Source organism: Ischnura elegans, chromosome 7 (assembly GCF_921293095.1).
Source record: "Ischnura elegans chromosome 7, ioIscEleg1.1, whole genome shotgun sequence".
In the NCBI taxonomy this organism is placed as follows: Eukaryota; Metazoa; Arthropoda; class Insecta; order Odonata; family Coenagrionidae; genus Ischnura; species Ischnura elegans.
In genome coordinates this window covers 34,273,351-34,292,871 of record NC_060252.1, presented here as the reverse complement: position 1 = coordinate 34,292,871, position 19,521 = coordinate 34,273,351, and the positions used below count along the sequence as shown (strand labels likewise).

Below are 19,521 nucleotides of genomic sequence, written 5' to 3'. Positions count from 1 at the left end.
GGAGGATTGTGGGACCAATGATAGGGCATACATTAATTCAGACCGAGAAGAATTACGGAGGTGAGAATCACGGTGCGGACCACTGAAATAAAGAAATTAACTGGGCGTTCAATAACTTTAAGGTTGGAGGGACAGGCAGTGGAGTAAATAACGGAGCAGTATTCGAGGATTGGGAAAACGCAACCGGTGAAAATAGCTCTCAATAGGGCAACTGGCAATGAGCGATAGGGTCGGTATGTCATAATACTTAATCCTTTAAAGACCAAACTAACATACCAACTGGTTTTTATTATATTTTTGCGTATGCTGTTTACTTAAAAAATAATTAAGAGGTATTATGAAAGGAAACCTGAACAAAAATGCTTTTTCAAACATGTTCCCTAAAGAGAACACGCCTCAAAATTTTGTTACAATTTGAAAAATAAATGTGCCCTTGATCAATAAACTAATTTTAACAATGTAATATACATTGATCTTTTGAGTAAATGAGTATTTGTCGCTGGATAGTAATTGTAGAGGAAAATATCGAATAAACCGCATGCTCACTACAGAGGTGATGAAAATAACCAATTTTGAAAAGGTATAATTCACATCCAATGTATTCACAAGTCATACGATTCATCATCTGATTCAGAAGTACTGAGCATTTTGTAATATGATGTATTTCACGTACCAAATACGAGGGTGGTTTTTTTTCAACCGCCAATCGCTCAGCAGAAACAACACACAAGCGACAGAAGGGTACTGCGCGGATAGGATAACTGCGGATCCTCTGAACCACACGCTCAAGTCATTTATGACCGTAAGTTGTAAGTTTTAGGTTAGTGGCAATCTCATTTACTGCATTTCCTCAGTTGATTCTCCCACCAAGTTTGCATTGCGGACTGACAGCCAGAAAACTCGCCGAACGGCTGCAGCATTGACATGCATGCCGATAAAAGAGAGTGAATGCTCTGTGGCAAGAGTGTGAAATAATGTGAAACATTACGCCCATTGTCATTCAAAACAAAAGAGGAGAAATGCTGACTTCTGGAAGGGTTCTGATCCATGACAACGCCAGTCACGGGTGCAGCTAGGAATTAAGGTGGAGGGGGGGGTTTTAGAAGCAACTAATACCGGGGTGTGTGGGGGTATGGAATACCCACCAGGATAAAAGGTAGGTGCGAGATTAATATACTTATTGCGGAATTTTAAGATAAATGGTTAGTTTTACGGCTTTCTGAAGGATATTTTGTTAATCCTTACACTATTCTATTAGATTAGTAATATCAATCCAATTAAGTAAATTGGATTAAACTTAAAAATTTCTCTGATCTCTGGGGGGGTTTTATCCCCCAAACCCACCCCCCCCTCACTGACGCAAGTCATCTTAGCGCTGATGCAGCCTTGCCAACTTCTCCTTGACCAATTTCAATGGGACATTATCGATCACCCGCCGTGCAATACCGAACCTAGTGTGATGTGATGTCCATCTTTGCGCTGAAATAAAGATGTTGTTTAGCGGGAGGCGTTTTCAAGCGATGAGCTTTGAGACAAAGGCAAGATTCATTGGAGGACATTGGCGGCAACATTCCATGAGGAAGGTATAGTAAAGCTTGTCCACAGGCGCGACCAATTCCTCAATTGCGAAGACCATTACGTCGAAAGGACACCACAAGTTTGCTCAATATTTAGCTATGAAATAATTTTGAATCAATCACTTCGTTTTCTGTTCATCACCCTTTGTCGTGGTGGTGGTTGTTGAAAAAAAATCGCCCTCGTACAAGCACATTTTACGAAATCTTTGGAGTAAACTCTATTTAGTGAGTGTCCATTGTGAACGGTCGGAGAGGATGCTGAAGAGGGGCTTGAAAGAAAGATAGTTCGGCCAGCAGGGAAGGGGGAGGAAGAGAATGGGGTTTATTGATAGAATGAAAGGGAGTAGGCCTTATTATGAATGGGAAAGGGTAGGTCAGTGTGAGAGGCAGAATGGACTGATTCGCAAATGCTCATGCAAATCTTCCTCTACTGCTAGAATCCTTTAATAACAATGCGTCAATACCTGCCAAAAATACCACCTATATTTAGCAGCAACCTTCATAAACCATTTGCCTTGGAACGGAGCGTCATCTTCATTAGTCAGCAATCCTAAGATTGGTTTGACATTGCTCTCTACCCCTCTTTCCAATCCACTAGTCTTTTTATAGCGGCATATTTCTTCTATTTTGCATCCTTCATGACCTGTTTTATGTAATTCATTCGGGGACATCCCTTGCCCTTCTTCCTTTTCACCTTTCCTGCTACGGTTGTTTTCATCAGGTCATCATTCCTCATTATGTGGCCAACTACGCTTTCCCGTCATCTCCTTAAATTTTTAGAAGGCTTCTCCTTTCTCCCATTCTTCTTAACAATCCTCATCTATCGGCTGATTCATTTTATTTTCATCATTCTTCGGTAGCAACACATTTCGAAAGCTTCCACTACTCACATCTCAGCTGCTGTCAACGTTAAAGCTTCGCTATCATAGAGGATCATGCGTAATTGCCTTAATTTTACTAGGGAAATTTTACATTTTTTTCATTCTCTCCCTCCTCCAACGGCCAGGGAGAATATTTTTTTTCAACCAATCCTTAAGCGACCACCCTCTTTCCTCTACTACCACAAAATACTTCGTATGGAGTATCGTTTGTTAATTTATCTCTTTTTATCTAGGAGCTTTAAGCCCTTAAAATCATCCAAAGAGTATTCTAAAGAGTTTTTGGAATTATTAAAACGGCCAGCCCAGCGCGGCTTTCAAGTACTGTTGCTACCCGTGTTAAGTTACAAAAGGTTACGACCCGTGTTAATGGCATTAATGTATGAGAGTAGAATTGCAAAGCCTAGCCTGAGATTTTTATGGAAATTTTAGGAAGAAAAATAGTTATCTCTAATATTTTTATTGCCCATTTCTGAACAAAGACGAAGTGCCTCAGTAGCGTTAATATCAAAGGGTCTCGAAAGGCAAACGCTTCCGAGAGAAAGTAAGATAAAGCATTTAGAATAGCATTGTAAAATGATTCAGACAGAAGAGTTTAATTTACGATTCAAAATTAGTGTGTCATCAGTTCTCCTTTCTTTCTGAGTATACATGTTCCCAATTTTATTTTTGTCCATCTTGAAACCTTATTTCAACTTTCTCCCGTCTTTTTTCAACCCGTTAACATTTCTCAAATTTTTGGCGGCAAAGAGTTGTGAAATTCGGAATTCTTATTATATTGAATTTATATAATGGAATGCAAAAACTTTTATAATTTCACAAAAATATCATACTATGCGACCTAGGTTTCAACGTAGAACGTCATCATCTGTTCGTACTCTATTAAATTTATGTGGAATTATAAAATTAATTTGAATTTTATTATGTAAAGTCGATTTTATGAAGTCACGCTCGAAACAACGAGTTATGTCTTAAATTTAATTGGCACTCACTCACAAGGTAGTTGGGTGCACGGGACGGTCAGCAAAGATGAACTTTATAGGAAGAGACCCTGGGCCCTCACAGGGCGGGGATACCCACTGGTCCGCAGTGGTTAGTCCACCTCAGTTCCCGGCAGACTTTTCTTCATCCTTTCGCCCCCAACGGCGCAAATGAACTTACCCGCTAATCCGTTGCTTCTTGTGCCCATGCCGATGCCGTTAAAGAAGGAAAAGATCGCCTGGAGGTTGCCTTTGGCCTGATTTCAAAGGACGAGGTGTTTGACCGATGCCGATCCCTGTTCAATTTTGTCAATCTACCCTCCTCCCTCCAAGCTCCCTAGTGGTGAGTTCGCCTGCGACGGATTCCTTCCCATGCTCCCTCGCCTGAGTTCCTCACATGCCAATTTTAGACGCCCCTCATGACCGTTCAGATTTCCTCATATAACTCGTTTCTAAAATTGCACTATTTTTGTCGGCGACTATTTCGGTCGGCGCATGAAAGTTATTAATTATCCGCGCCGGGACAGTGGCGACCATATAAACGATTCCCAGATGGCGTGTCGGGCAGTCGGCCAAGTGCTTTGTTTATTCTTCCCGTTGACATATCCGTTGGGATTACAAGAGCAAGGGGGAACGAAAAAAGGCACCGCTATATTTCCAGGTTAGAATTATAACTTTCCAGGAATAAGCATTCGCCCGTCCGCAACATCCGCAATTACGAGAAAAAGGACTGACGTCCGAGGTGAAAAATGCTTGAAATTCTGCGGGACACATGTTCTTGGGATTAGTGAGAGGAAAGATCATTTCTATTCAAGGTCCATTTTCCAACAACTCAAACCTGGCATTAGTACAGCCTAGTTCATATTTCGAGGATCTTGTGCCCGGAGAAATTTGAATTGCTGGAACTCTCTCCTACATCCAGGACTACCCCATTAAAATAACGAAATAAGTTTTTTTTCGTGAACAACTAATGCTCTTCAGCGAGTGTACATACCTCCACTTTCTTCATGTAAATGTTCTGGGCTTTTCGATAGACTCTGGTTTTTGCAAACAATGGTGCTCTTATCTCTCAGGGCGCCCTGTCCAAATTCGCACTTAAACTTTGTATCACGCTAAACTTCCATCAAGTATGTCAATATATATGCCAATTAACACAATTCGTCATTGAGGCTGTTGGTTTTAACATCTAACCAACGGATCTGAGCGTCAATATTTTCGCCCGAGGATCGTCCACTTATGGCATGGTTTTCCGTTAATTGTGTTAGGTTTCGGAAATGAGCTACGCCACTCATTAGACGTGCGGCGCTGGTAGTCTAGGGAAAATTCCTCATGAAAGAGTTTTGATTTTGGAACCAGTATTCATGTTGAACTGACGAGAAAAATTTTATAAACTTCTCTTGTAGACTTTATAAAGTTTTTCTCTTGCTCGTACAATATGAATTATATATTCCATTACGTTACATCTGATAAACTCCTATTTGGGACAAGTATATTTTTCTAGCAACTCACCTGCTGTTTTCGTTATCTCACCCTCAATAAGGCTGTCAAAGAGAGCTTTGAAATGTTGATTTTAAAAAAACCAGGACCTAGCCGATCGGACTAAGCCGATCCGAGAGGAAATATAAAAGCACTTTGGAGCTGCAAAAAAATCACTTTTATATTGAAAATAATTTGGTGCTCAAACATACATGGAACATTATCATCAGTTCATTTGTTTTCTCTTCCCTGATCTTCATTTGCACACTGCACGGCTCCTCTTCTATTTTCTCTGCTTTACGTACAAAACGGCGTGTGATACGGGCGTCTACTTTCCCAGAAGGATCTTGCGGCCAGCACCAAGGTTCTGTCCCGCCTGGGTGGCGCCCTTGTTCTGACCGGCTTGCAAGCCGATGATCGTCTCTCCGGCACGCATCTGCTCCTCTGTGAATTCACGCTTGCACTCATCGGACGGCTTGGGTCCCAGGTAGGGGCCTGGCCACTCTGGGTGCTTGTAGGTCTGTGTGAAAGAAAATAATCAAAGCGTCAAGCGGGGGGCTTACTGCGGAGTGCATAAGCATACGTAGCATTTAACACTCCAAGGACGGTATAGGTAATTTTTACCCATTCGTCTGGTTCAAAATGAATTTGAACTGCCTATTTCATAGTATATACTTTTGAATTTTTGTGCCTTCGTTTATTTTACTGATGATTTGGTAAAGAAATTACGTAATTTTAGATCGAAATATTTTAATAATAATTTACCTGAAAAGACAGCTATAGATCATTTTTACTCATATTTTCCATCTTTATTGAAATAAAATTTTCTCTGTATCATCTCATCCTGTGGTTATTAAGTATTATTTACTTGGAGAAGTAATAATATACCAGAGCGTATTTGAGCGTATATTTGAGGCCTTTTTATCATTAACCGATGGGCGTGCTTCTGCGTTGCAAACGCCTGATCACGAGAAAAAAAAATTCAATTTATCAGGTAGCTACAGAAAGTAGAGAGAGTAGATATTATTTTGAATAGATCTTTCTGCAGTATATTTTTAAGTGTTGTGTATGTATCTTTATGAATTTCTAAAATGTGTCGGGCATTAATGCCCTTAAATCCTAGGAATATACCGTTCCTTTCGTTTCAAGAATAAAAAGTTACCGAGATCAGCGGTGAAAAAAAATGAAAAATAAAAAAATTATTGCTAGTGAAGGACTTCTTGCAACATATGCTGCACCATTTTTAGACTTAAAGCGTGGGTTTGGGACCCGTATCGCTTGAGGATAGTTTCAGAACCGATGAAGACCGTGGGACGATGTGACTTCAATAATTTAAAATTGACTAGTTTAAAGTAAATTTCATCTTCGAGAATACATAAATTAATCTTCTTCGTGATAAATGCTCAAATAATTTAGTACCGGGGTAACTATTAGCCGATAGAAGCTAGACAGCTTAAGAGTTTAAATGACCAATAATCGTCGTTCTAAATTCTGCGAAACTGCCGCCCTCTTAGGGCTAGTCGTATATCTCCTGTTTCAATGCTTGAAAAATTACGGTGAATTTTTCAGATCAAAATAGCGCATCTATTTCCTCATGGTACTAAAACATCGTCCTAATACATAAAGCGGGAGTGCATTCTCTTTGTTTGCCTTTACAGAGAAGACTCATTTAACGATAGCTGCCTTTTTGCTCGTATCACTTTAGCATGTATAAGGTTTTAAGATACATTTTACAATGCAGAAAGGAACCAACTTCTATTGAAAAAATGAAGAGTCCACTCCTCTAGGAATAGCGTAGGATTCGCTCATAGGTTGGAAGCTTTCCTAATGTTAACCGCTTCCAATTTGAATCGCTTTGATGGAAAGTCAAAATATTCACCTATGTTCAATTTTTAAAACAATCAATTTCTTTATTCTAAGCAATTTTTATCTACGAATTTCCCAAAATATATTCAATGAATTGCCCATATATATTCAATCAATTGCATTGAAATCCTGTAAAGTTTCTATCAATCAATTGCGCGGAATGGCAATTATATTCAGCTTAGAAAAAATTACTTCCCGAATAACGAATCGTGTTAAATTAAGGTGGGCCCGGTCTTAGGTTTGAGATATAGGATTTTATTCATCTCTATGCATTTAATCTCCTGGTACTTTAATTGCTTATGGATGAATTAATGGCTTTCTTCACTGCAGAAATTGGTTAGAAAACGCGAGGTTTTTCGAGATTAATCATCAAGAAATGATGTTCTGATTTAAAAAACGTTATTAACTTCATTTTGTGTGTAGGTATAATAGATATAATACACTAGTTTTGGATTTCTTTCCACGCAACCACGTTTCCATGTCATATTGTAACTTCCTATATCGGTTATTTACTTATGAATATAATATTGATACTACTACGAGGGGAAGGCAATAAATAGAAATAAGAGAGTAAATAAAGGAAATTTGAGTGCTTCACGAACAAAATATCTTAAGTTGAGTTCAAACGATTATGGCAATAAATGCCCCATTTAAATTCACGGAGACTGTTTATCCGCTGCTAATCTCGGGGAAGAGCGCAAATGGAGTGACATTACCGTTATACTGCGATATTTTTCATCATGGGTAGAATAAATCCAGTATTTAACTACTACGTTCTAATGAAACGATAACTAAATCATATGAGACGCTTCAGCAAAAACGCCTCTCTCTTAAAATTTCATTTTTCATAACACTGGTGACATTAATGTTGACACATAATAACCTTCTCTTTTCAGTATACTGTGTTCAGTATTCAGTGTTTTCAGTTGGTGACAACAAATAACTAATATTTTGGATTTTGTTCGCATGAAGCTGCCTTTAAAGCGAAAGGAACTTTCACTAAAGTTATACTCAAAAGCTCTCGTGTAAAATTCATACATGTGTAAAATTCAAAGGATTTGCTGGACACCAATCTAATTTATTTGTGGCTTGACTTTATTTCTAGGTGAGTCGTTGCCTCTTTGGACAGTTTATTTAATTGGTGCGTCGGCTAGTTTGGCAGTTATGGTCATTTCATGTAACACAGTGATCACGTGAAAAATGTAATAAATTGATGGTGAAGTACCCTAAAAAGGGCCTTGATATAATTTCGTGTGGCAGATAAATCAAGAAGAAGAAGATCTTCTAGGAATTAAGGGAGTTCGTTTGGAAAAGAAAGAAGTGGAAGGGCACTGGAACTGGAGCTAGTGGGGTGCAGTTTGTAAAACTTCGTCTCTCAGTTTCATGAATGGAGCCAACCACTGCTTAAAGTCATCAATGATCTTAAGCTTAACAGCATATGCACTAAATAAATGACACGTGAATAAATATAACTTGGATATTATCCCACGTTATATGCGAATATGATCCATTTTTGCCATGTCATGTATCAGGGTACAATCTGTTGGGTTCCTTACTCCAGCCTTGATATGCGTAAGTTGTCTTTCATTTACCCTCAAAGGTGGAGGAAGGGGAAGAATAAAAAAATCAATCAAGAGCAATAATGCTTAAAAGTAGTAATCGAATAAATTGTGGACTAACATCCAAGTTATTTTCGTATTGCTCATCATGAGGCAGTCCAGGATACTATTGTCAGAGACTGTGTCCAATAAGCATGAGACGTAATCGGTGTACGCGCCTTGGAATCGAGACGAAGCTTTTGATACGCAAATTGATGTTTCGGAGGTGTACGCACCTGTCTGCCGAGGGAAAAGAGCGTCGTGGTCACCTGGGCGATGTCTTTCTTCTCCCACAGGTCTACGGTCTGGAAGACATCTACGTCGGCCACACCGTATGCCTTGAGGGCCTGCTGGAATCTAGAAAAAAAGAAAGAGGAATGATGCATTTATTTATTTTGCACTGATATCAAAATATAGTTTTTACTTAATTGGATTGTGCTTATTGGTTCGAATTAATCAAATACATAGAATTCGAATTCGAAAGTAGCTCTGTTTGTAGGAAAACTGTCCGTACTTTGTAATCTACGCTGCAGCTCAACGCGAAGAACTTTACGTGAGGGCTATGTGAGAATTTTACGATGAAAATTATGCTAACTGGGAAGGTAATGTCAGTATTGCATTACTTTTCATGCATTTAAATGAAGCGCAAAGATTGCGATCCTTCTGAAGGAACTGCAAGAACTCGTGAAAGGGAAATCCTTCACTGAAATGCTTGAGGTTTTTTAAAGACGGACAGATGCAAAATATATTGGATTCACTTGGAAGGTCGCCATGTTCCTTCGTATTGAGTTGTACATACGTGATTAACTTGGACAAAGTATCTGAACTGTGTACGAATGAATATGGCGATACCATCTTAACCAAAATCGAGCAATGATGACTTCAGAAGGTTATACTTTAATTTTTCTTCATTTATTTTATAGCCCCTTGTCTAATAAAATTGCCTCCCTTAAGCTTATAGAGTTGATTCCCGGAGATCTTAAACATAGCTGTTTTCAATTAGCAACATCAAAAACTACTTTTAAAAAGCTCAGCCATGAAATGCACAAACACAATTAGAGGCGTAACTTATTTTTTTGAGTTTGTAATGATGTTCTGATCCCCAAGATAAAAAAACGGAACTACGTTCCAAAATTTGACACGGCCAGCACCCAGCATTTGTTTACCTGACTCAGAGTAGGCCAATTCGTTGAATGTCTTAGACAAATTACTGAAATTAATGAAATCTTTGAGCTAAATAAACAAGATCTTTGAGCGAGAATCATTATTCGATTGCGCAATGTCACCCTTTTTGAGATTATTTGTTTCAGAAGTTTATAATCGCGCGTTTTCGTCCAACCTTAATTATTTAATGTCCTTAAAAATCCTCAGAGTATAAAATAAAATGTCTAAAAGGCTGACTACCCATGAAATACCGTTTTCATGGTACCTCCAAAGTTAATCCAGCTAAATTTTTACGTTGCTATAGATCAGTAGCAAAGGAGTTACGACTCCATGTTTATGGACAAAAAATTATTAAAATTTTCTCCCCTACCACATCCTGAAGGAATGCAGATTCGTCTTGAGATCCCCTGTACGTAGGAGGTAGCCCTTATTTATTCGCACACTCGTCATCGTAGCGCCCTAACTATTGAAGACTAACACGGAATATCCTGAATATATTCCTTTCGTAAAGTCACTAAGAGAGAATTTTTTTGTGTTTGTTATTTTTCACCCATTTATGTTAACTTATTAAATCCCATAAGAAAAGTGTTTCATTGGTTGCAAACACTTTTCCCTTTTTTCACGTTATTTGTGCCCTAGGTAAGGTTTATTGTCTCAATAATGCATGGGAAAAGTCTAATAACTGTTTCCTGCAATTTTAATTCGCTTTATTTCTTCTAATTATTTATTTATAAATAGAAAATTATCTTTATTCCTTAGAGTGAGGATTATAGAGGTGGGGTAACTAGCTCACTCTTTGGTGAACACGTGTACACCCATCATACGAAGACGTGGAAAGAAAGGCTTGGAGGAGAATTGAGCGCGAGGGTTTACCAAAGCGAAGTACTCACAGGTTGATGTTCTCCATCATCTTGAACTGGCCTCCGGAGGAGTTGATCTTGGCCACGGAGCCTGGGGAGATCTTGTTCATGAGCCGGCACAGCACCTGTCCGTCACGGATGTGGTCCTCATAGGCCACGCCCTTGGGGAACTTCTCGCCAAGAATGGTCTCCATCCATTCCTGTGCCTGCTTCTCCTGCTCGGGGTCACGCTTTCCGGCCAACTAAAGGAGAGGAAATCATGAATTTAATAATAAGATAAATTAAACAGACAATTGAAAAGGAAAATATTGGTGATAAATAATTTGATAGATGGAAAAAGCCAGAAATCTGAGGGTAAAAAAGCGGTCTGACTGGGACTCGAACCCAAAACCTTCTGAAAGCCTATGTGTTATCCGTTGATTATATGTATATACAAAGAAAATTAATTATTATATGGTAGTTTAATTGGCGTGACGAATCTTCTGCAACTATTTGGATGAATGAAATTTGGATAATGAAAGGATTAGAGTTCAAATTGCAAATCAGAAATGCTGACCAGATAAGACTCAAATCCTTTGTGACTTAGTTCTGGCGTTGGATGATATAAATATAATTTTATAGGCGTTACGAATCTTCTGCAGCAATTTTGAAGGGCAGATAAAGGTTAAGAGCTCAAAATTTCAAAGGGAAAATCAGAAATGCAGACTAGATAAGACTCAAAACCTTTGAGACGTCCTTCTGGCGGCGTGTGCTAGAGATATAATTTAATAGGCGTATAGAATCTTCTGCAGCAATTTGGAAGGGCAGAGAAAGGTTAAGAGTTGAAAACTTCAAAGGAAAAATCAGAAATGCAGGTCAGATAAGACTCGTAACTTTTGAGACCTGCTTCTGGCGACGAGTGCTGGAGATATAATTCAATAGGCGTTACGAATCTTCTGCAGAATTTTGGAAAGGAAGAGAAAGATTAAGAGTTCAAAGGGAAAATCAGAAATGCAGACCCGATAAGACTCAAAACCTTAGAGAACGGGTGTTGGTGGCGGGTTCTTGAGACCAGGTAGGCAGTTAAGGGAGAAATGAGGTGGTTTACCTAAGAATTGATGAAGAAAGGAAATAGTGGAGCACTATATTCCCGGGAATGACCCAATGAATGCATCATATCAGTGCACACAGCAATAACGTGAGGAATATAATGGAGGGAGAATTTAAGGAGAAGTACCGCGAGGAATATTCACACTTGTACTTGGGACAAACAAAGAAGGTCGTAAGGAGAGAGAGCATTGAGGAACTGAAGGGAATAGCTCGGGAAAGGGATAAATGGAGGGTTGCTGTTACCGATTTTAGTATTAAAGTTATAAATTTTGTATTCAGGATTATCCTCTCCTGCGATTTCATTGATTCCCGCTGGTGGTTGTAAATATTAGCGCTCCAGTCGCTAGGATATTTGTCAGTATACGTCTTAGCCTACAATAGGTACGCTACGCGGTGAATTTAATCGTTTGTTGATAAAATTAAGCTCACACCAACTATGAGCTTAATTTTTAGCAATAAACGATTACATTTGCCGCGCCGCGTTTCTTCTGTGGGTGAATACTCTACGTTGACAAGTATCCTAGCGACATGAGCGCCATTATTTACGGCGACCGACGGTAATCAAAGGAGTCGCGGGAGTGGAGAATAGTGGGGCCTCCTGTATAAACTCAATTATTAAATTACTAAGAAGTAATATGATCGGTTGTGACTACGTCAGTCGAAGAAAATACTTTTCACATACGTTTTAGAATGCATGCATTTACATCATGGGTGACATCCGTCGAGGTGAAAAAACAAAATGAAAGTGCAAAAAATGTGCTATATGCTGTCCTTATATTTGTTTTAGTTGATTCAGCTATTTGAACCGATCTTAACGCTGCTTTCTAGCAACTAACTTCATTTGAGTTAAATTATAGCATTCATTAGCTCGAAATTCAAAATGTAGTCCGATAAACAAACCAAATTCTGTTTTTACTGTGATTTTTCTACTTTTCACTAACGTTTTAGAATGCATGTATTAACATCATGGGTGACATCCGTCGAGGTGAAAAAACAAAATGAAAGTGCAAAAAATGTGCTATATGCAATCCATATATTTGTTTTAGTTGATTCTGCTACTTGAACCGATCGCAACGCTGCAATCTAGCAACTAACGTGATTTGAGTTAAATTACAGCATTCATTAGCTCAAAATTCAAAATGTAGTCCGGTAAACAAACCAAATTCTGTTTTTACTGTGAATCTTAAAGTACAAGGAAGATAATTTAATTTGTTTATGCATCCACTCGAAATTTGTAGTTACAACCAACAATTTTCTTATTCTTTGGCAAATATCTCCAATATAATCTGTATAGATTTAGAGCTTTCCAATCTCAATTTCCAAAAATATAGAATGAAAACTTATTTATTGTGGGCGACGGTGGATGTGGTACCATTGCAAGAATAGATTTTGACGCGGGCGCATACATCGATTCTGAGACAACTTTCCTTAAACGACGTATCGTTTACACCTTGGAATTAATCTTTATATTAATCGTGGGTGGAGTTCATGACACCTTAACCAAAATCCAACGAAGAGGACTTCAGGAGGTTGCGACTTTTTTACCTGTACAAATTTTATTTTCCACTTTTCGAATAAAATTTCTTACCAAAAGCTTTTTGAGTAAAATTTCGTAGATCTAAGGGTCATTTTCAGTTAAAAATATCGAAGACTACTTTTAATTCATCCATCCATGGAATACATGAACATATTCTTGAGGCGTAACTTATTGTTTGCTTTAGGTAATGATTTTCCGTACCTCAAGGTAAAAAAAAACGGGAGTACGTTCCAAAATTCGCACGGCCGCCACCCGTCATTTTTTTACCTGGCTCAGACTAGGACAGTTCGCTGAAATATTCTTAGATACACTTCTGGAAATTCCTTGTCAGTGGGCAAGCTGCCGGTTGTGTTGTAGATTAGCGCTACTCGCTAAATAGTATGGTAATTTGAGGAGCTGACCGACAGTTAAGGTCATTTGCGCCATGAGGGAAGGAAGATTAGACACAACCCTGGCGTCGGCATTAGCCTGCTCTTAATGAAAGGCGCCAAGGGGACCACGGCAAAACGTCCCACCCAACGGACGCAGTGTTGCACTTGAAGTCACGACATTCAAGCAGCAATCGGGTTACCTCTAAAAAATTTCTTCCGCCCTTTCCATACTATCTTCTGATGAATTACCGAAACCGCACCATTATTTTATGATAACCCAATATTATTTAATATATATTTTTTACATTTTTTATGATGTTTTCCGTCTACATCCCACTGTGTTTCCTCTGGAAATCCATTGTCTCACCTCTAAAAAGTCTGTCACCGCCGGGATTTGATCCCTGATCCTGGGGATGTAAAGACAACATTCTAGCCACACTCCAAGCGTATCTCAATCTCGCTTAATATGGCTGAATGAATCTAAATGAAGTCTGTTTTACTATTCATAATGAAATGACAAACGTATTTCAAATGTAATATTTTTGTTTAAACCGCCTTGCTAGTTTCTCCACTCTGAGGCACATATTGTTGTAGACTTTCCAAATGCATGGCGGGGAATACATCAACATTCATCAACAACGGGGAGAATTGGTTAAAGTTGTGAGTACGAATATTGCGGTTAAGTTTAGGACTGCGTTTCTGAGAAGTTGAGGGTAGACAGATCTGGTGAGGAAGCTGAGGAGTGGTGGTGGGTGTGGGTGAAGGACACGGGGAGGTTTTTGGAGCTACACGTACATATATATCTACATAAAACGCCGCTGGATGCCTCAATTGGCGTGTGGCTGGAAGTGTTAGCACACCACGTGTTAACTTTTCAGAGAATAAAAAAATAATTATGTGAGCATGATACGTAATTTTGACTGCCTGAGTTTTCTTTGTTCATTTTTCGCGCGAAAAACGAATTCCGATAATAGGTTTCCTGATCAGAAAAGGTAAGTTTTTGCGGGGAAGTAAATTTTTCCATGTTTTTATGATAAAATTGTACAAGAATGGTATGGGCTACCTATAAATTAAAATCATGTAACAAAGCCTATTTCTACTATTTTAAATCCTTCTTACGCTGTTCAATCTACGCATCGAGGAAGAATTTCGTCTGTAAAAATATCTAAAACAGAGAGCAAGAGGGTACATACCAATGCACACACACTCACACGATGCACCAATAGTATATAGCCTTTCAGTGAAAACGTTCAGGCTAAATACACGTAATATGTAACGAAAATTCCAAGAATAAATTCATCTTTACAACATCACTAACGTGCAATATCGTATTGCATTAAAAACTAAAGAATTTCATCCTGATACACCACTGAACCACTTTTAGTCTTCTTTTAACCTATCCACGGGAAAGTTGGTTATATTTCCCGTACAAGCCAAAAATTTAGTTTTTTCACCATAAATGTACAAAACTTCCAATTGGAACTATCTGTTGTCATTTATTTTATTTTTTCTATAAGTTTGCTCTGTAATTGATAATTTTTTTAACTCTCGGTATTGGACGAAAAATGACGCGGGAACAACATTTAGCGTGTCGTGATCATCCTTTCATATCACAAGCCTCTACACGTCGCCAGTATCGAACACTTCCTACCATTAAGGTTTCGTAGTACACAAGTACCTGAGAATAATATGGGAAGATCACTAAGACTTTAGTTTTCTATATAAGACCTTACTGAATCTGTCATTATAAATGCTCAGTACAATACCACATGAGAATTAATTTTCACTGTAACTTTTCTTGGTTACGGCGATTTTGGTTAAAGAGAAATTTCCTTTATTGATATCAAAGATTGCCTATTGTACCATATTGTATATTCTACAACCAGTGAGTCGAATTTAAGCGTTCTTACTTGGTTTTATATTTCAGAAAATCAAAAAAAAAATTTCAACTTCTTGGCAACCTAGAGTTCTGCGTGGTGCTATATTTTCTACTATTTTCAGTCAAATAGGTATCAAGTCTAATTAAGAAGATCAAATTATTCGATAGAGTGAGTGATATTGAGGTCCTAAGAAAAAGGGAAAAGAGAATTCTGAGAGTCTTAGGAAGAGAAACGAGAAAACTCAATTGCCCACATTACACGATAATGGCTTTGGTGAATAACAATTTCATTAGAACCGTGGGAGGCTAGTCGAGTGGACGAGAGGTCCTCGATCGGATTCATGGATTGAACTGTGGATAGAGCATAGTAGGAGAATAGCGATAAGTAACACGATTTATATTTCTGAGTAATCAATGCCGTTTTCTTATGACACCACGATGAAAACTGATGAATAATTCACTTATCCGCAAAAACTGAGATTTTAAGGTGAAGCAAAGAAAAAGTTGAAATTTTTGTTGTGACACGAAATTTCGGATTTCACTTTATTTAAGACAAAGAAAAAACATGATATTTCAAAATGGTAGTATCTTTTTACCAAACTCCATAAAAATGAAGGCAAGGATTCTTTATAGGTGTAATTTTTTTTAAATTACTGAGAATAATGTGAGATTTCACAAGAAATCCATAAATATCGAAATATGTTATTGACTGCAATTTTTTTTTCAAATAAAACCTGCCGCGATAATATTAGACTGAAGATTAGATCGAGAGAATAGCGTAGAATTCCTTACAGAAACAAGCAAAGGCCTCTTTGTAATACTAAGATGACGACAAGATAGCTTAATTAGACACTACACGAGGCATAAGCTTCATAAAGGTAATTGTCGAAGGATTACCGCAAGAGGAAAAAAAGTTAAGGGAGACCACGAAGAGAGTTATTTAGGGTATGAAAGAGAAGAGATGCGTGGATGTGAAAAGGTTATCTTGTAGGAGAACAGATTGAAGAACTGCGTATAACTAATCTTTGGTTTGCTGACTTATGATGACGATGAGACCGAATTCTATGAAAAAGTAGTATCAATAGGATAAAAAAATCAAAAGTTGGCAACTGTCTCTATAACTCTGTGACGGCCGAAAAAGTTAAGTTCATGGGTATAATTTCTGTTTTCTACCTCTCTGCTATTCAATGAAACAGGAACCAATGCTGTCAAACTGGAAACAAAGTTTTAAAAAAATTCATTGTGCTATTTAAGATTGAAATTATTGTCGAAAGTGAGAAGTTAACGGAGAAGTAGGTCAAAACAATCCTAGAATTGATTTCTTACCCAATGATTCAGTCTTGCGTAGACGAAATGTTGCCTCGGTAGGTCAGCGTATATAAATTGTTACCAAAATTTTATCTATTAAAAACATTTAAAATCAGTGTCAACTATCCTACGTGTTTTGGCGTAGATATTGTAACTAAGTGTTACTAAAAGCGTTCTAATCTGGCTATCGGATTATTTTCATGAAGATAAACTCACTGGTTTTGGAGAAATATTAGTATGCATATTTATTCATATCTAACTTTTTGAAATTGGTATTTTAAAGTTTTGCTATTCTATTAGCGATATCATAGTTCGTATAAAAAATGTTTTTTTATGAGGCAATATTTAACGATTTATGACGATTGACGTAACTTAAATTAAATCTTCGAAAATGGCGAATAAACAGTTCTTTTTTCAATATGAATACAAAAACACAAATTAAGATGAAGAAAAATAGTTCTCTTCGATACCGTAATGCAAAAAGAATCTTTTATGCATGTTCTGTCTTTTTCGATATTTTTTACCAAGATACAAGTTTTCAAACTCCAGCCGCTTTTATTTTGAAACGGACAGTAATGATGATGAAATGTCAAAACAGTGTGACGAAAGTGTGACGAGTGAAAGTCTGTCCTAAAAAAGTGGCTGAAGAACCAATGCGATGAACCTCGTATATTAGCCGGTAAAAACTCTTTCTCGGTTGACGTTTATGTATTTAACTTTTATAGGATTTTCCCCTATCTTATTTAAATATGAGCGACATGTATAAAAAAGAAGAAAAAGGAACATTCATACCATTCGACACTAAGACGATATTCACACCAAGAAATGTTGTAAGGGATGCACTGAAACACGTGAACGATAAGGACAAAATGAAGATTGTTGGAGTGTATTAAATGACAAGCACGGGGTGCGGAAAAGAGAAACTACGCCACGGAAACTGGACGAAATGTAAGAAGAAGGGTCAGGGCACATATAACCTCTATTCGATTAGAGTATGAGAAAATATGGGCCGTAGCTTAACACGCCTCTGACATCTAAAATCCCGTTATCCTCTTCCAGGGTAAATAATACAAACTAAGGATCAGTAAAGATTTCCTTGAAGGGAAAAAATCACAAAAATAATTTTGACGAATATATTGCTAGGATGTTTGTGATGCAAGGCTCCCAATACTTTCGAGAAGCAGAAACACCGTTCAGATTTTTCTAGATGCATTTCCCTTCTTTGCTATAGCTAGAAAATTTATTGGCGCGCAACTGGGGCTAGAATCAGAGTTCCTTTGGAAGTCTCCGGCAGAGGGAGAAGAGGCGCTTTGTATTTTAAACCAGAACGCGGGGAAATCCCAAAAGGCGTTTCACGCGACCTCAAACCTCTAAAAAGGGAAGATTCAACGGGATGGCTTTTTGAGATACTTTCGTCAGTAATTTTTCCATCATCTGAAACGAATTATTTTTTCAAATTTTCCCACTAGAAATTTAAAACTTTAATTTTCCCGCTGTTGTTGTAGAAATGAAATGAAAGTAATTGGTGGTAATATTTGTATTTATGCGCAGAAAATTTATGCAATTTTTTTTAGGATGTCTCAATTATTGTAGAGAGTATCTATGAGAAATTTTATTATTTTAAGTTTTACCGCCATTATCTACGAAATGAAATATTTTTGTTCACAGTTATCACCACTCTTCTCTTATCTATCAAGGCACTTTGCGTAAGAGGACGCATCACTTCCACTCGATTGGCCTACTTTCTAAACGAGTTACACATATCAAACTTCCATTTTCAAATTTTCATTTTATATAGATAACTAAGCATTTGAATGATGATGCACCTAGAAATAGTTTTATCTGCGTTTTTGTTCCCTCCCTGATTTTTTAAAAAGTTCTTTCATTAAGCTAGTCTTATTAAGTAATGTATTTTAATAACATTTTCATTGTTTTAGTCTATTATTGAAAAAACACATTTGAGAAAGTTCGACAAACCCTAAACCTTTCCTAGACTCTTCTGGAACTTAGCCCGTATCATAAATTTAAGAGTTTTACCGCAATTTTTTTATATTTTGGATAAAGGGATTTTAAGTCCTACTTAATTAACACTGACACTTTTATGATGCTGAGTTTAATTTAAACGAGTAATTTGTTGTGAAAAAAACACGACCTGTCCGCTTAACTTAACATCCAGGTGAAGGCATTGATTTTTTTCCCGCCGGAATTTTTGCACTGAGAATACCTGTGTACTAATGATGATTAAAGTTAAAAATGTCTTTAGTTAAGGAGAGGTTTTGCTTACCTTGGCCCGGACCGCACGTTCGAGAGACATGGTTCTGCGTGAAGGGTTTTCCGACTCGGCTCTTCGAGGGACTAGGACGCGTGCGACGTCCGGCGCCCCCTTTATGCTCGGCGCGTGGGCGCGGTTGGGTGCAGTGGTGGGGGAATGGGTGGGACGCCGTTCCTTCGCCGCGCGCGGCCTCCGTTTATGCCCCGAGAATATTAACACAGTTAAAAATAGCAGTTGCGAAGATCCAGAGGCGCCTGGAGGCCTCAAAGAAACCGAGTCATTCCTTCTCTCCTTCGTGTTCGAGAATTCGGAAAGAGTTTCCAGCGATTCTATAGGATTATCATCGACGGGACCACACCCCTATGCGCTGAGAAATAGTTTTGCTTTATGCCCCCTTGCTTTTGATATTATGATCCTCTGGTATAATCTTCATGATGATACTTAGTATCGAAACACGAGTCGTGTTTTTATTAAAGTTCAGAAAGTGAAAGTTTTAAGTTTTATGTAGTTCCATGATAATAAAATTTTACAAATTTACCCCTAAAACCGTTAAATTTGTGTCACTTGAGTTTTTCTGAAGGTCTACCTGATCTTATTCAAACGCTCTTTCGTATTGGATTTTCTTTTTTTCCCTTTTATTATTTTTCAAGCCTATGCCCAACATTT

General features: G+C 37.9%; 1 protein-coding gene across 1 annotated transcript; it reads right to left on the bottom strand.

Annotated features, from left to right (window-relative positions):
* Positions 1-5,066: 5,066 nt before the first annotated feature.
* LOC124162534 (muscle-specific protein 20) lies at positions 5,067-18,977 on the bottom strand. The gene is made up of 4 exons (XM_046539108.1): positions 18,868-18,977; positions 10,430-10,641; positions 8,612-8,732; positions 5,067-5,431 (listed from the first exon to the last, which is right to left on the bottom strand). Exons 1-4 carry the CDS (start codon positions 18,895-18,897, stop codon positions 5,240-5,242), a joined length of 555 nt encoding a protein of 184 aa, XP_046395064.1. The 5' UTR covers positions 18,898-18,977; the 3' UTR covers positions 5,067-5,239.
* Positions 18,978-19,521: the final 544 nt, after the last annotated feature.